The sequence below is a fragment of the Centropristis striata genome, chromosome 2 (genome assembly GCF_030273125.1).
Source record: "Centropristis striata isolate RG_2023a ecotype Rhode Island chromosome 2, C.striata_1.0, whole genome shotgun sequence".
In the NCBI taxonomy this organism is placed as follows: domain Eukaryota; kingdom Metazoa; phylum Chordata; class Actinopteri; order Perciformes; family Serranidae; genus Centropristis; species Centropristis striata.
In genome coordinates, this window is record NC_081518.1 from 7,417,173 (window position 1) to 7,433,480 (window position 16,308).

Consider the following 16,308-nt stretch of genomic DNA (forward strand, 5'->3'; position numbering starts at 1 on the left):
TAAACATGGTTATTTTTGCTGTGAAGTTGTGCATTTTAACATAGGTGTCTATGGGAAGCGACTTTTGGCCATTCTAGGAGCTACAGTTTTTTGGCACTTCAGCATTGGCTCTGTAAGATAATTGTTTTTCTTTTTTTTTTTGCCTTGTTTGTTTTTTCTAGTCTTTGACACAGACAAATACGTTTTATGAGGTTTGGTTACAAAGACAATACATTCTAGTTCGATCAATTCAGCTGTGTGGAAAATGGTTAATAATGATTCAGTTTCAGATCATGTGAAGATCTGTAGTATACAGTACTGTGAAAAAGTCTCAGACAGGTGTGAAGAAATGCCAAGAAGAATCTATGCTGGTTTGAAGGCAAAGGGTGATCACAACAAATATTGATTTGATTTAGATTTATCTTCTGTTCACTCACTTTGCATCTTGTAAATTGATCAAAATAAACTATTAACATTCCTATTTTTTTCCAAACAATTTTTATTGAAAAATACAAAAATAAATTTCCAATTACAGGAATACAATTATCCTTTTCTTATTTTTTTATACATATATGTACATGTAAACAGTCACATATACACATACACAAACAAAAATGAACAAAAACACTTAATAATAACAAATAATTAAATTAAATTACAGAGTGCACTGTAACCCCCAGAATGAGTGCCTGTTACTGGCAGCAGGAGATCATCATGTCCTCATATCTAAATGTAATAATTGCTATTTTAAACAGGTGGTTAATGTTGTTAAGCGGTTACAGGTTATTTCACTTTAGGCACAAAAAGAGTGAGATGGAGACGCTGTGGCTTGGCTGATCGACTTCACTTACACCTGCTGAAACCACCAACAGTGACCCACATGAGCCTTTGGTCAAAATAACCCATATTGCGGTGCATACAAAAAAACACATAATTATGCATAAACATATAGTTAAAATGACTGCAGTTTCATTGAATTTAGGCTACAAAACCCCTAGTCTAGGTTTATGTCTAAACAGTTCCCAGTAAGGCTTTATAGAAGACAGTTTAAACAGTAAGTGACTGCTGGAAGTACTGTGTGCCTTGAGATTTTGTTTTGGTGTACCCTGGTCACAAAAACTTTGAAAACCACAGCTGCACTGTATATAAATATAAAAGTCTGACTTTGCATGAAACTTTTCTACACAATGAAGATGTTTAATGTGCTCCAGACGGCTGTGCTGCTTCTGCTCAGCAGCTCTGAAGTGAAACATGTAAAAGTGAGAGATAGTGCCCAAAGCTATATGTTGTGAACTTTAGAAAATCAGTCAAAAGGTGCATTATACATTAACCACCATGTATTGGTTCACCACTGCAAAGATTGTAAGAATTATCAAGCTACTGTGCTGCATTTATGACTGCTGTCGCTGTAATGAGAAACAGACTCAGGACAGAGGAGGGGCAATGAGCTCAGTTTATCTTCACAGGCATAATCGGACAAAAACGGACAGAAAGCTGGAGTGAGAATCTGACGGGATCCCATTAGATTAAAATCATACCTAAAAATTGAATTATTGAAAAGTTGAAAAAGATTCTTTTCCAAGAGCAGTTAGTAGACTCAGGACTACTCAGAGGTCAGAGGAACTTCAAGAAGTGTATTCTTGTAATTGAGCAAACAGGGAAAAAAGTTAGGGACAAAAAGAGGAAAAAAAAGAGCAGTGCGTTTAACATTGTGTCAAAGTTTAAGAAATGTTCTCCAGTGTTATCTCAGCTGTATGTTTGGCGCTGTGGATCAGTTCTGCTGTCAACTCGGCTGAGGATGAGCACATGACCCGAGCTCTGCAGCTGATGTCTGAGACCCCACTCATTGACGGGTAAGTGAAAATATCTTTTGTCATAGAGTAAACTGTGCTTTGCATGCTGGTGCTTTAAAGTTATGTGCTGTTTGTACATTCACAGAAGCAACAACAACAACAACAACAGCAGTTAACATTTTGTTTTCTGTAGTAAAATCTCTTACTTCTGGAAGCAATTTCCAGTGTTTACTCCCTGCTGTCAAATTACAGTTTATGATTAAAGTTTTGAGGAAAAGAGCCTGTGAGAGTATGACTTTTCACTTAATCTCTCAGCCACAACGACCTGCCTTGGCAGCTTCGAAAGCAATTCAACAATGAGCTCAACAAAGTGGATCTGAACAAGCTGGAAACAACACATACCAACATCCCGAAGATCAAGAAGGGACGATTGGGAGCGCAGGTACACACAGAACATAATGTACTGGGAAATGGGTAATTAAAGCAAACAATCCTTCAGGTCAAGTGATTCTCAGCAGCTCGATCCTATGTTCCATCTTCAAAACCGCTTCACATTTCACACATATTTTTTAGGATAACATTGGAATTTAAGATATGTGGTGTTATCACTGAGAGCTGTTTTCAGACCTTGTGATCTAATGATACTTTTAACCGCTTCATAAACACTTGTGATTTATATTAGATCCACAAGTTAATCTCCTTTTTTTTTTTTTTACAACTTTTTAAGGAAAAGCAACAAATTAACCCCTCTGCTCCCATTTAAAGAGAGTTGGGGTGTGGGCAGTGGATTTTTAGGGGGAGATAGCAGGTCAACAACAAATGCCACAAAGAAGTGGTGGACATTATCTGAAAGCTGTGAACCTGAAGATTAATTTGAGATTTGTGTCAACTAGTTTCTAGTTATAAATCTGTAAGATTAATCAATGAATCGATTAATAATATGAGTAGATGAAGTCCCATACGTTTTTGCAGCATTCGTTTGGGTTGATATTAATTTATCAACACATTTAATGTTAGATTTTGCCATGTTTTTATGCCGAGAATGGATAAAAATGGTCAAACATTTCTCCAACATATCACCCCAAGACACTCCAGGTGTCTAGTTTGTGGTTGTAAAGTTTCATGAGGCTGTGATTATCCTAGACGTCACAACAAGTGATTACAGCAAGGTCAAGTTTTTTTTTTTTTTTATGCTTTTAATGCAACAAAATACTACTATAAGGACTTACATCATGTATACACGCATGGATAAGGCTCATTGAATTGCAGCTTTTGAGTGATATCCAATTTATCCAATTCCAACACTGTTTAGGGACCCCAGCATGCAGAAATATTCAACACATTTTACATGCATGAGAAAAAACTCTTTGCCTTAACCTGTGTGGTATTAGCATAAAGTAGCAGGTATGTAAAGAAGAGACTTGTTGGTACCCAGGAAGAGTATTTCCATTCAGATAACTTGAGGTCAGAGATCAGGGGACTGCTTTGAATGTAAGTTAAACATGAAAATTGAATGGATCTTGCTGAGAATACAGAAAGAGATTCATTCAATGCCAGTCTTGATAAACTCTTTACCTTCCTCTGTAAAATGCTCTCTACCACGAGAAAACCTTCATTTAGGGATCACCACATTCAAAAAAACTGTGACGTGTTGATTGTAATTGTTTAAAATAAGTTTATATTTATACTGTATCTCTCAGGTACTGTACGTACAGTCATGGAAAAAATATTTAGACCATTGTTTTCTTCAATTTATTGTTCATTTTAATGCCTGGTACAACTGAAGGTTTTTGTTTGAACAAATATAATGATAACAACAAAAATAGCTCATAAGAGTTTAATGTAAGAGCTGATATCTAGCCATTTTCCATGGTTTTCTTGATAATAACCAAAATAACTAGCTCTTAAATTAAACTCTTATGAGCTATTTTTGTTGTTATCATTATATTTGTCCAAACAAATGTACCTTTAGTTGTACCAGGCATTAAAATGAAGAAATGCAATGAAAAAAACAAGGATGGTCTAATATTTTTTCCCATGACTTTATGTGTAATCACATACAAAACCACAAAACTAACTGTTTATTTCCATTTTATCATTTTCATGCAGCTATTTTCCAGTTATGAAATAATGAGTCACACAAACACAGCATACTCAAACATAATCAAGCAAGCAAGCAAAAAAGACACGTGTTTGTAATAAGGAACTCTGCAGGTCCATAAATCTTACCAGGAAACCAAGCTGTCCTGGTAATTAATTTATGATCTTTTGTGTCTCTTTCAGTTCTGGTCAGCATATGTTCCCTGTGAGACTCAGTACAAAGATGCTGTCAGACAGACACTGGAGCAGATCGATGTGGTTCACAGGTTGTGCCAAAAATACCCAGAAACCTTCAAGTTTGCCACCAGTAGCGAAGGTGAGACTTTTAGCTGATGTTTGCCTCCTCTACTCTCTATTCTTTATGATGTACCCGCCTCTCAATGAGCCCTCATCTCTCCTGTCTGCACTGCACAGAAATCATGGAGGCTTTCAACATGAACAGGACAGCCAGTCTGATTGGTGTGGAGGGGGGTCACTCCCTGGACAGCAGTCTGGGCTCTCTACGCACCATGTACCAGCTGGGGGTCCGCTACCTGACGGTCACACACTCCTGCAACACGCCCTGGTAAGAGCCTGATTACACCATCCAGCAAGCAAAGAGACATTCATACATGTGACCTTACGACAGCACAAGCAAAGACATTGGCAGTGATGTAAGCAGCACAATGAGCAGAGGGGGAAGGAAAGAAGGTCAAAGGTTTTAATATAAAGATCCTGGTCCAGAGGGCTGAGCCGACCTTGTGCTTCCTATCACTTCACACAGCCAAAGAACAAAGAAAGGTGTTGTTCCCTGGAGAGCTTTGATGGAATCCTGTGTGTGTGTGTGTGTGTGTGTGTGTGTGTCCCTGAACCAATGATAAAGAAAGTATTCACACCCTTTCCTTGAGTGAAAGTACCAAAACCACACTAGCTGTGTTTTGAGATTTGTGTCACCTAGTTCTAGTCACAAATCTGTAAGATTAATCAATGAATCGATTGATAATATGAGTAGATGAAGTCCCATACGTTTTTGCAGCATTCGTTTGGGTTGATATTAACTTATCAACACATTTAATGCTAGATTTTGCCATGTTTCCATTAAAGTCAAAGCGAATTCTGAAGCTAAATTTTGAAATGCTGCATTAAATAAACGTTCCATAAACGTTTCCATCAACTGGTTTAGAGCAAATACACAAAGTATTGCTGTGGGCGAATACTTCAATAAACAGTGAAAGAGGTAGGGGTTGTGCAAGAGAGAAAAAACAACAATCAAAAAGAGATTGCTAATCGGACAATGCTGGCCACCCACAATAGAAAATGGAGAGAAGTCTTCAGGGATTGGATCCAGTTTCCACACTTAAACACCAACAAGAACAAATACATAAGGTGAAAAGCTGTTACATATTAAGGACATTAAGCAGATTTTCACACTGTTATTAGACTGAGACATTTGATGAACTGTTTTCCTTTTACACTACTAAAATGTCCTGTTTAGTGATATTTTACTCAAGTAAAAGTAACAATAAAAAGGGTAGCTACAGCACACTGAAGATAGTATTTCTCTGTTTATCACCTGAGCTATCAGTCAGGATCAGTCATATCGGTCTGGTGTATCATCAGACGTTGGGGTCAGTTCAGGCTGAGCTGTGGGGAGCTCGGGGGATTCCTGCAGGCCCGTTGAGCTCTCCAGGCAGCAGTATCAGATTCTCTTGAAGACAATAAAAGGTGGTTAAATGCCCTGTAACTGTTAGAGGAAACCCCATGAACCTGAGGAAACAAAGAGATGTATCAGATTACAGTTTTTTTTACTTTTTTGTATGAGTTCAGAATATGTACAGTATTTCCAGCTGCAACATAGAAGCGGGTATCGTTTACACCTCATGAGCCTTTGTGTGTGTCATAACAAAATATGATCCTGTAAACACCTATTAGGTTTTATCCCTGCGTTCACATAATAACCGTCTAAGATGTAGTGATTGGGGCGTTCCCGGTGGCACACCTGGTAGAGTGCGTACCACAGAGGCACAGTCCTCGTAAGCGGGCGGCCCGGGTTCAAATCCGGCTCAGAGCCCTTTCCCGCATGTCTTCCCCTCTGTCTCCCCCTTTCACTCTCAGTATCTCTCTCTCTCAATAAACCTACAAAATGCCCCCCCAAAAAAAAAATTAAGATGTAGTGATTAAAACTTTACATACGTTTTGGATTTTTCATTAGTTTGCATTTTAATTTCATTTCTGATTTTTTGTTTTCAAATTCAGTAAGTTTTAATTCGTTTTTAGAGTGAGTTTGCTAGTTTTAATTAGTTTTTTTTCTTTAAATGCTTAGTTTTAGTTTAGTTTTTATTAGTTTTAGTGTTTTTAGTTTTTTTGTAATGCAGTATTTGTTGGGTGAGAGATTCACTAAGGTCACAATAAATGTTTCCTTTATTTCCTTTGTCTTATCCATCTCAGCCCCAATAAGTTTATCAAGTCATAAAACCAGATAGATTACTGTAAATAGATTTCATATCAAACAAAAGGTTTACGTATGAAAAAAGTTGACAAAGACGAAAACTAAGGACATTTTCACTATAATTTTAGTTAGTTTTAGTTAGTTTTGTAACCACAAAATACAGTTTCAGTTAGTTATCGTTTTTTTTTAATTCTTGTTTTTATTTTTATTTCAGTTAAAGAAAATGTTTTTTCAATTCTAGCTTTCGTTACTTTGTTAGTTTTCGTTAACTATAATAGCTTGTACCACACTAGAGAATTACTCCACTACAAGTAAAAGTCCTGAATTCAAAACTTACTTCAGTAAAAGTACAAAGGTATTAGCATCAAAATGTACTTAAAGTATCAAATGTAAAAGTAAATCTTGACCAGAAAAGAAAGTGAAGCTGTTGTCTAAATGTAGTGGAGTCAAAAGTACAATATTTGGCCCTAAAATGTAGTTAAGTAGAAGTGTAAAGTTATGTGGAAATACTGTTATTGTGGGTTTCACCAATTCCCCATACATGAGTATGAATAGTTGTCGCCCCTTTGTCAGCTGGAGACCCGAAGTTAACCCTGAACAGGATTAGCGGTTAGAGATAATGGATTGATAAAGTCTCTTATTATGGTGGATTATTTTCTATCTTGTCAGGGCCGATAACTGGCTCGTCGACACTGGATCAGAGCCGTCTGAACACAATGGCCTGTCTCCATTTGGCAAGGTCAGTATGTACAAGCATTTTTTTATGCTACAATTATGCTTTAAAAGTGTAATGAGTTACAAATCTCAATGTCTTAAAGATGAAACCTTTGTGCTGGTTTACATCTTACTTCAGTTTATTACAGGCATGATGAGCATGTGATGAGCAAGTGATGTAAGAGCTTTTTCCTGTTTTATACTGTGTTTATCCTACTAGATAAATGTAAGGCAAGATAAGGCAAAGCAAGTTTAATTGTATAGCACAATTCAACACAAGGTAATACAAAGTGCTTTACATAAACATTAAAAACAGCAAGACACAATTGAAAACAGTAAAAACAGTCAGTTAAAACAGGGAAATGGAAATAAAAATACAAATTAGATAAAATAAGATACAGCAGGATAAGAAAATAGATAAAATAATAAAAAAGCACAAGTCAAACATTGCATAGTTAAAAAGTAAGGGCAGTAGAGTACAGAAGATAAGTGTTAAAGTTAAGAGTACGCTGCAGTCAACAATAGTGTTTTTAGTCCTGATTTAAAGCAGCTGACCGTTTGGGCAGACCTCAGATCTACAGGTAGTTTGTTCCACAGGTGAGGAGCAGAATAACTGAAAGCTGCCTCACCCCGCTTAGTTCTTGTTCTTGGGACATGCAATAAGCCAGTTCCAGGTCTGGATGCTTCATAGAGAGGTAGCAGATCAAGCATGTAATTTGGTCCGAGGTACTAAACCACATCAGGACCTCCTGTTACTAAACCATTTTAAAATGTAGTGCCTATATAAAATATAATGTTGTATATTTTATTGTTTTTTTTATTGTTTTTTTCCCCTGATCTCTTAAACTTTACATACTGTTTATGTAAGGGATAAGGGATACAGAACAGTTTTATAGTTTTTAGTACCATAAACGGTTTTGATTGATTGTATAAATCATTATTCCTGTCGATGACAGCAACTAATAGTGGAAATGAACCGTCTGGGGATGCTGATCGACCTCGCCCATGTGACTGTAGCCGTGATGAACCAGGTGCTGGACATGTCTAAAGCTCCGGTCATCTTCAGCCACTCGTCTGCCTACAGCATCTGTCCACACAAGAGGAATGTCCCCGATGATGTCCTCAGGAGAGTGGTGAGTGTCTGTGATTCAAGGGTCTAAATCTGAAGGGTTGTGAGGATTAATGGGAGAGGTTGGTTGTTGATGTTGTTATGTTTTTAACTTCTCTCTAATCGTTTTTTTAGTTTGGCCCATATCACATCTCCTAACATCGAGGGGGCGTGATTTTTTTTTTAACCTTTACTGCAGCCAATTACCACCAGAGATGCGCAAGATGTTTTGGCTTCACTTTTTAGTCATGTGTCCATCATGATATTCAGTTTATGCACAAAACGTACAGTCCGTGGTTTAACCTTTTAACACCTCCTCTTATTGGAATTTTCATATATTTGTCACACCCAAAAGAAAAATCTAGAAGAATTGTAAGGCCAAAAGGCATGTATGAAGTTCAATCTAAAAGATACAATTTAGTTAATCTACATAATAAAATAAAATGCATTATTAATATTATTAATTCAGACATAGTTAATTTCTAAATGAATAACAATATTCCAAGTAGGACATGCTTTATGTCACAAAATTGCAAATCACCACATCTCTTCTACATGTTGTTAACCACACCTGTACACAATAACAGACATTTAAGGCAAACCTTTATGGAGCAAGAGAGTTTTTAGTAAAACATCTCCAAAATTAATGTGAAAAAAACCCCGATTTAAATAACATGGGATATCTATTTATCTATTTTAGGATTTTAGCTCATTGCCATTGTGCAGTAGTTTTAAGAGGTTAATTCCCAACAATATACTGCATTTATGAGCTCATGAAAAGTTTTATTCACAAACTTACAATAACTGTCAAACAAATGGAGTGGAGGATAAAAAGTACGATATTTACGAAATAGGAAAAAACGAATGGTTTCCGAGCTTTTTTCCGCCATTGATGTTGAAAGTGATTGAAATATGAAAAAGCAGAAAGTATCAGAAGACATTAGACAGCCTGACGGCAGTAAAACGACCAGCCAACTGAAGCTTTTAAGCCTTTTGAAAACATTCTGCCTTTACTGCTTTATATCTCACATATGACACATGTAAATGCTCTTTATGGCACCAAAGGGCTGAAAGTGGTTGTAAATTGGCACCCTGTGTGCGGCTTATTTGATCTGTGCATAACAATAAAAGATTTTCAGTAAAAGGCAATAAAACAGTAAACAAAACAGCCCTGTAAAACAACAAATAGATAAAGAACAACTGAGTTGTGACAAAGAAAGGAGCACTTTAACAGATAAGAGGTCAATACCCTGGTGTGCTCGCATGCATCTCTTGGCCCAGGTCACATCACTCCCTGTTCTGCATTTTCAGTCTCTATAGAACATCTCCTGCTCAGCAAAGCAGAAATGACACGGTGCCTCGCTCCATCCTATAGATCAGAGTTTCTAGGTCAGTAAGTGTCTCACTGTCATGTTCCATCCCGTCTCTCTCTCTCTTCAGAATGAGACAAGAGGAATTGTCATGGTGAACTTCTACAACGACTACGTGACCTGCAGCAAGACCGCTAAACTCTCAGATGTTGCTGGTAAACTGCTGCTATGACCATGACAGCTGCTGTAAACCTGGTTAAATATTAACACGTGTCAGTCTTTCTTTATTCAAAAACCATGAACTTCCTTTTTCTTTATATTGCTCTCATCATAGATCACTTTGACCATATAAAGAAAGTGGGCGGGGCAGGTATTGTTGGCTTTGGTGGAGATTACGACGGCGTTACAAGGTGAGTAAAAAAACATTCAGACTTCAACTTAAAGCTCCAGTGTGTAAGATTTAGATAGCCTCATCCCCCTCCTGATCAGACAGATTTCCAGTCGAAGAGGCTTTACACAACAGCTGTGTTTCCATTAAAGTCGAAGCAAATTTGAAGCAAAATTTTAAAATCCATCAAGTGGTTAAGAGCAAATAAAGAAAGCTGCATTAATGTTCTTTCATCAGAAGATGGCAGTGTTATGTAATTCTGTAGACTAATCTATCAGTAAACAGTAGAAGAAGTAAAGATTGTGCAAGAGAGAAAACAACAACAAAAAAGAGGTTGAAAATGGAGAGAAGCCTTCAGGAATTTGATTAAATTGGGCAACTTCTAATTGTTCTTTCATTTCAGTGGAAACAACTTATTATTAGTATATATTATTCTGGGTTCTGGGGAAACAGTCATGTGAGTTAAATGTTCGATACAGCGTTTCCTCTTTCCTTCTACATCTCATATTTAGCACATCAACTATTTTTTGGAAAAGACAAAATCCACCTCAAGCGGGCGTGAAAACTTTTATAACTCAGATCAAACTGTCAAACTAGCAGCACTGACCAAATAAGAATACGCGTTGCTTATTTCTCACCTCAAATGTTTTCAGGAACACATTTAGTGTAATGTTTAACTTTAATTTGAGGAAGTTTGTGACCAGACCGCCACAGACCAAGCACCACACTGGCTTGCACAGTATTGCTCTGACTGGTTGAAGGTCACGTTTTGTTGTTCTGATTCTGAACCTGTTGATAACACACATTGACAATGAACAGAGAGGTTCCAGACCAATATCTTGCGATGCCAGGCTAGGATAATGGGTAATTTCAGTTTGAGACCCCTGGCTTAGAATGAGCCATTCATATCTACACAGGGATCAAGTCACAACACTGTGAAGCTGGGTTGAAACTGTAAAACATAAGAAAAACCGAGCTGCTCATTGTCCTCTCAGACTTCCGGAGGGTCTGGAGGACGTCTCCAAGGTGCCCAACGTGGTGGCTGAGCTGCTGAGGAGAGGATGGACCGATGAGGAGGTCAAAGCTGCTCTAGGAAACAACCTGCTCCGAGTCCTAACGGAGACAGAGAAGGTGAAACAAACACACAACTTGATTCAAAATTCAAGATTCAAGATTATTTATTGCCACTGTACAATGTACAACAAAATTCTGCTTGGTATTGCTCAGTAAAAGGTATAAAAAAAGGTTTAAACATACAGACAATAAATAAGACCAAGAGACATAGAACATTCAGTTAAAAACAAGATATGGAAAGATTTCCATATATAAAAAAGATGAAAAAATAAATGCTTTGCAGCACAAAACAATTTAAAGTGGAGTGAATAAAGTGTCACAGTTTTAAGGACGTGTTTGTGTGTGTGTGTGTGTGTGTGTGTGTGTCTGTGTGTGTGTGTGTGCAGAAGGTGTGATGGAGGTCACAGCTCTGGGGGAAAAACTGTTCCTCAGTCTGTTAGTTCTGGTTTTTATTGTTCTGAACATCCGTTCATGTCTTCAGGATTATTTATGGTTTGGGCTTGGAGCCTACAAATTCATAAACTGACAGCCTGAGCTACAAACTGGGGACTAAAGTTTAAAAGGGTGGAATGCTGCACTTAATCAGAATCAGAAATCCTTCACTGATCCCTGGGGTGAAATTGCTAAAGCCATATGGGAGGGGTTTTAGAGAATGTCCATTCCATTTCCATTTTATTTCCTTTGAGCGTTCGTGTGATTGCACAGATGACCGTGTGAGCGTTAAAGTTTGAGTTTTATTACTTTAAACATGTGCGTTTGGCCAATAGTGATGTCATAATGTATAGAACCACCACACCCTGAAGCACTTTTGCTCTTTCATATCTTACTGTGTAATCATGATATTCAGACATTTTCTTCAGTATCAAAAGTAATCCAGTGAATATTGTCTGTTCAGCAATGGAAATTGATTGATTGATTGATTGATTGATTGATTGATTGATTGATTGATTGATTGATTGATTTCCCATTTTATGCTGGTTCCTACTTTGAAATGTGTCATAAAATATATCTTTTAATATTTAAATATATTATTTATACACACACACACACACACACACACACACACACACATATATATATATATATATATATAATTATAATTTATAAAATTTATTTAATCTTTAAATGAGATGATTAACAAATATAAAACTGAGGTATGAGCACGAGAGTGTATATTCATTTTGCCGGTGTATAAACAGTAATATAAATGTATTTTGTTTTTAATCTTTCATTTTAGTTTTATAAATCTAAAGGGAACTGTACAAAAAATAATAAATGTAAAAAGGGGAAGCCTTATAGACCTCAGCCAACACATTTTCCATCAGCAGAAACTTTGCTTTGTCACTTCTGGGAAAGAAATGTCCTATTGTTTATTTTCTTTAAATACACTAAAAATTAGTGAAGTAAACCAAAGCAAACTGTGTCTAATGCGGTGCATTTAAATATAGAAATAAATGGTTTGGGTGTCTGTTATGCAGCATAAATACTAATCAGAGTCATAAAAGTAATTACGAATAGCTTCTTTCTTTTTTTTAATGATGGAGCTTTGGTAGCAGGTGGACACACACACACACACACACACACATTCTTGTACTTCTATCTTTGTGAGGGCCCTCATTGGAATAGTAAATTCCCTAGCAAGGTTATAATATTTTATATTTATTTTTATTAGTTTTAGTTTTAATTTTCATTGTGAATTTTTGTTTTCAAATTCTGTTAGTTTGTATTAGTTTTTAGAGTAAGTTTGCTAGTTTTAGTTTATTTTTATTTTTTTGAAATGCTTTAGTTTTAGTTTAGTTTTTATTAGTTTTAGTTTTTTGTAATGGGGTATTTATTGGGTGGGAGATTAAAAGAGATCACAGTAAATTTTGCCTTAATTTCCTTTGTCTTATCCATCTTCATTATGTATGAAAAAAGTTGACAAAGCCAAAAACGAAAGACATTTTCACTATAATTTTATCATTATCATGTAACCTTTAACCCTTAAAACAAAGTCTGAAATCTCAAAAAAACCTTTAAAGAAGTGAGGACTGGCCGAAATGTCCTCACTTTGCAGAAATGTCCCCACTCTGTTGGTTAAAAACGTGTTCTGGTCCTCACTATGTAGGAAGTACAAGAACACACACACACACACACACACGTCAGAGTATCTTCCTGTCTTCCGGCTGACAGTTTTATCTTTGTGTGTCAGGTTCGTGACGGACTGGCCGACCAGAGTCCGGATGATGTTCCTATTCCTTATGACGAGGTGAAGAACCCGTGCAGGACGAGCTACGGTTACCCCGTCAGTACTGGAGCCGTCCACTCCGTCAGCACACTGGCCCTTCTGCTCACACTGGCTCTTATCACATTAACACGTTTATAAGATGCTAATCAATACAACTGATGCTACTGTACATCAATAATTTGTCTATTAATGATAATAAAATCACATATCCTCTCTGCTCTGACATAAATACAATTTTAATGGTTTTCTGCAGGTTGAATTTGCTAAAAATGACAGTGAAAAACAGTGACTAATAATGGACGTTTATAAAATGGAGAAGATAATGACATTTCTAAATCACAAATTGGAGAAATTCACATCATACTGGGAAAACTGGGTCAATTATGTCGCGCCTCATAGCCTCACAGATTTGATTTTCACAAACCAGTGGCTATGATGTATGAGAAAGATCGCTCCCTACTGATACATGTTTTGTTGTTTCATTTTGTTGTTGTTGTTATGGTTGTTTGTTTTTCTTTTCATTACTTGGATATAACCTAAAATATTATTTCGGCATTTAGGGCAGAAAACAGATGCAAGAAGTATGCTCACATGATGTATACATTGTAAATGTCTGATTCTAAATGGAAAAAAAAAGAAAAAAGAAAAACAGTGACTAGTAACTAACAATATTACATAACAAAGGCAGCGACACAGAGATTATCATGTCAGTCCAGGTTGAGTTTATTGAACTCATCTGGCTGTTTCATCCCACCATAACACTGTCAGAAAGAGGCTGCTGCTGTGGGCAAATGTTAGTGAAGACAGTGAAAAATAAACAAAGTCACACCAAGGTAAACTGAAAACACACACTCACACTAAAAAAGATATTTCTCAACATCAGTATGATGTCATTTCCCTGGGAAGCAGTACAGTGAATGTCCACAGCTCCATCTAGTGGTCTGAGAGGGGAACACCTAAAGCCATGCAAAACATCTCTGGCTTCTTGAGATTTTGGTTATTTGCATGTTTTGAATTGAATTTACACATTAGGTAGGTAGGAACATTTGACTTGACGTAGTTGTGAGACTTCCTGGCATGATGGTTTAGATAAAAACGAGGCAGTACTTCTGTTTCTAAGGTTTCCACTCAGCAAGGACATTAACAGGAAAACAAACAGTATATAAAAAGAGAGTTTCAACATAAATAATAGTAACATTTGTTTCTCTGACCAAGTGATTTACTTTCAATCAGAACAAAAGCATATTTTTGTCCAATGAAGGTAAAATGACAGTAAATGTACATGTAGTAAACTATGACACAATGAGATCTCCTGAGGGCGAATCAAGTGTTTTTCTCATTACAACAACACTCTCTGAGTCACAGTGTTGAAAAAAAAAATCACTTTACAAGATGTTATTGTAAACAGGTCGAATATCCTCACTTTTTTATCTTTATATTAAATAAAGAAAAAAACATGTAAAAGTATCAGGCAGTCATTGTGAAAATATAATGCCCTTCTGTTAATGTTGATTTTGTTCAATTCTGAAGCACTGAAACCATAGCTATCTCATTTTAAACACTTTTTAAAAACACAAATTCAAGACAGATATTAACTTTTTGACTGCCAGCTGCAGTGGTTAGTACATTTGCTACTTTCAGTATTTGAAGAGAAATACAAAGTAAAAATAGCACCTTTAAATAATAGTTTATAGTAAAAAAAAGTGGTTTATAGAGTGGCAGAATTCACTGGATAGCATGTGCATGAATACGAGGAATATCCTTTGACTCCCTCAGTGCATCATTTGGCGCCCTCTTGTGTGCATCACAAGAATAACAAGACTCCACAGAGACCGTGTGAACTGGTCTCGTGTGTCCTCGGGATCCTCTCCGCACTGAGACGATGCTGGTGAATCAGATGGACGGACTTAATGAAAAGTGCCTGAGTTACTAATAAATGGACAAAGGGCTGCTGCTCACATGATCAATGGTTTGAATGTCTCCACACAGACGAGCAGCGTGACCTCAGCTGCACTGGCCAGAGTGAGGACGAGTGTGACCATTTACCACACAAGAAACAAGCATGGCATGTAATGTTACACTTCAAATGGAAGAATTTTGTAGCTCTCAAAAAAAAAAAAAAAAGCTTGGAAGACAAACAAACATTAGCTAAAGAAGGCCACTATTCTCCAGTTCATTACCTGAATTGACGTGAGAACATTCAACATCACAGCAACGATTTCAAGAGTAAAATGTAACAAAAAGACACTGAAAACTGACAGATTTGGAGCCATCGCTCTAAAGTGCACTTCATCCAAGCCGAGGTCAGTTCTTCAGATGACCAACCAGTGACTTAGACAATAATTAAATGAAAGACGATGGTAGAAAGTCTGTGGAGGTATGTGTAGTCTGTACAAGGGAGGATGAGTTAAGATGTCTCCTTCAGCGTCTCATCCTCTTCTCCCTGTGTTTCACTGTCTGACAGCAGAGGAGGGTGAGATGGCACAGCGATCCTGTAAGGCAAAGTATCTTTAGTCAACATCCTCCTGGTGGCAGAGACCAAGCGGGAGTAGTTATCGGGGTTGTATTCTGACAGAGTGGGCCGGGCGCACAGCAGCGGCAGGTTGTCTCTGTCGGGCCGAGCCAGGAAGAGAGGAGGCCGCCGCTGGCACTCGCCCTCCTTCAGGGAGTCGGGGAGAGGCTTGCGTTTGCTCTCAGGTAGGAGCATTATGCTGAGAACAGAGAGGACGGCGAAGGAGGCGAAGATGACGTGGTGGAGAAAGTAGCCGCCGTTATTCTGGAGCTCCATCAGGGAGGAGGCGGCCATGCCGACGCAACCGGCTGCCAGCACCAGGCCGAGACAGCCACCGCTGACAGAGAGGAGAAAAAAGGTGATCAGACATATAGGGCTGGGCGATATGGACCAAAAGTCATATCCTGGTATATTTAGGCTGAATATTGATATATGATACATATTTTTAATCGCAAAGTGAGCAAATGTTCAGTCAAAGTCAAAGCCAAATATGACATGTCACAAGCAGTTTTATTTAAACCGTTTATTTAAGTGAACATAAATACTGTATAACAACAGGAATACCCTTTTTAAAAAACAAAACAAAGCTCCATAAAGTGCACATTTAAATAAAAAAAATATCTTAAATAAAAATAGCCTATGAAATAAAATAGGCCAATCTTTTTCTGAAATAAA

General features: G+C 37.2%; 2 protein-coding genes across 4 annotated transcripts in view; one reads left to right on the plus strand and one right to left on the minus strand.

The window, feature by feature from the left end:
• dpep1 (dipeptidase 1) lies at positions 1–13,853 on the plus strand. 3 transcript variants are annotated; one of them, XM_059359544.1, is made up of 11 exons: positions 1–112; positions 1,719–1,832; positions 2,088–2,214; positions 4,056–4,188; positions 4,287–4,437; positions 6,970–7,039; positions 7,971–8,147; positions 9,563–9,647; positions 9,767–9,842; positions 10,816–10,951; positions 13,086–13,853. In XM_059359544.1, exons 2-11 carry the CDS (start codon positions 1,786–1,788, stop codon positions 13,257–13,259), a joined length of 1,176 nt encoding a protein of 391 aa, XP_059215527.1. In that variant the 5' UTR covers positions 1–112; positions 1,719–1,785; the 3' UTR covers positions 13,260–13,853. The 3 variants fall into 3 exon arrangements, with proteins under 3 accessions (XP_059215527.1, XP_059215535.1, XP_059215519.1); XM_059359552.1 differs by having other exon boundaries at positions 101–112; positions 1,755–1,832; XM_059359536.1 differs by lacking the exon at positions 1–112 and having other exon boundaries at positions 944–1,832.
• The window catches only part of slc22a31 (solute carrier family 22 member 31), a 22,189-nt gene continuing 19,707 nt past the window's right edge, over positions 13,827–16,308 (minus strand). The window contains exon 9 of the mRNA XM_059359524.1: positions 13,827–15,970. Within this exon, the coding sequence (XP_059215507.1) occupies positions 15,529–15,970 (442 nt within the window). The 3' untranslated portion in view covers positions 13,827–15,528. The remainder of the gene's footprint in view (positions 15,971–16,308) is intronic.

Coding starts and splice junctions, on each gene's coding strand:
- dpep1 (XM_059359536.1), top strand. CDS start 1,708: ATGTTCTCCAGTGTTATCTCAGCTGTATGTTTGGCGCTGTGGATCAGT. Junction 4,438..6,969: donor CACTCCTGCAACACGCCCTG/GTAAGAGCCTGA, acceptor CTATCTTGTCAG/GGCCGATAACTGGCTCGTCG. Junction 9,648..9,766: donor TAAACTCTCAGATGTTGCTG/GTAAACTGCTGC, acceptor CTCTCATCATAG/ATCACTTTGACCATATAAAG.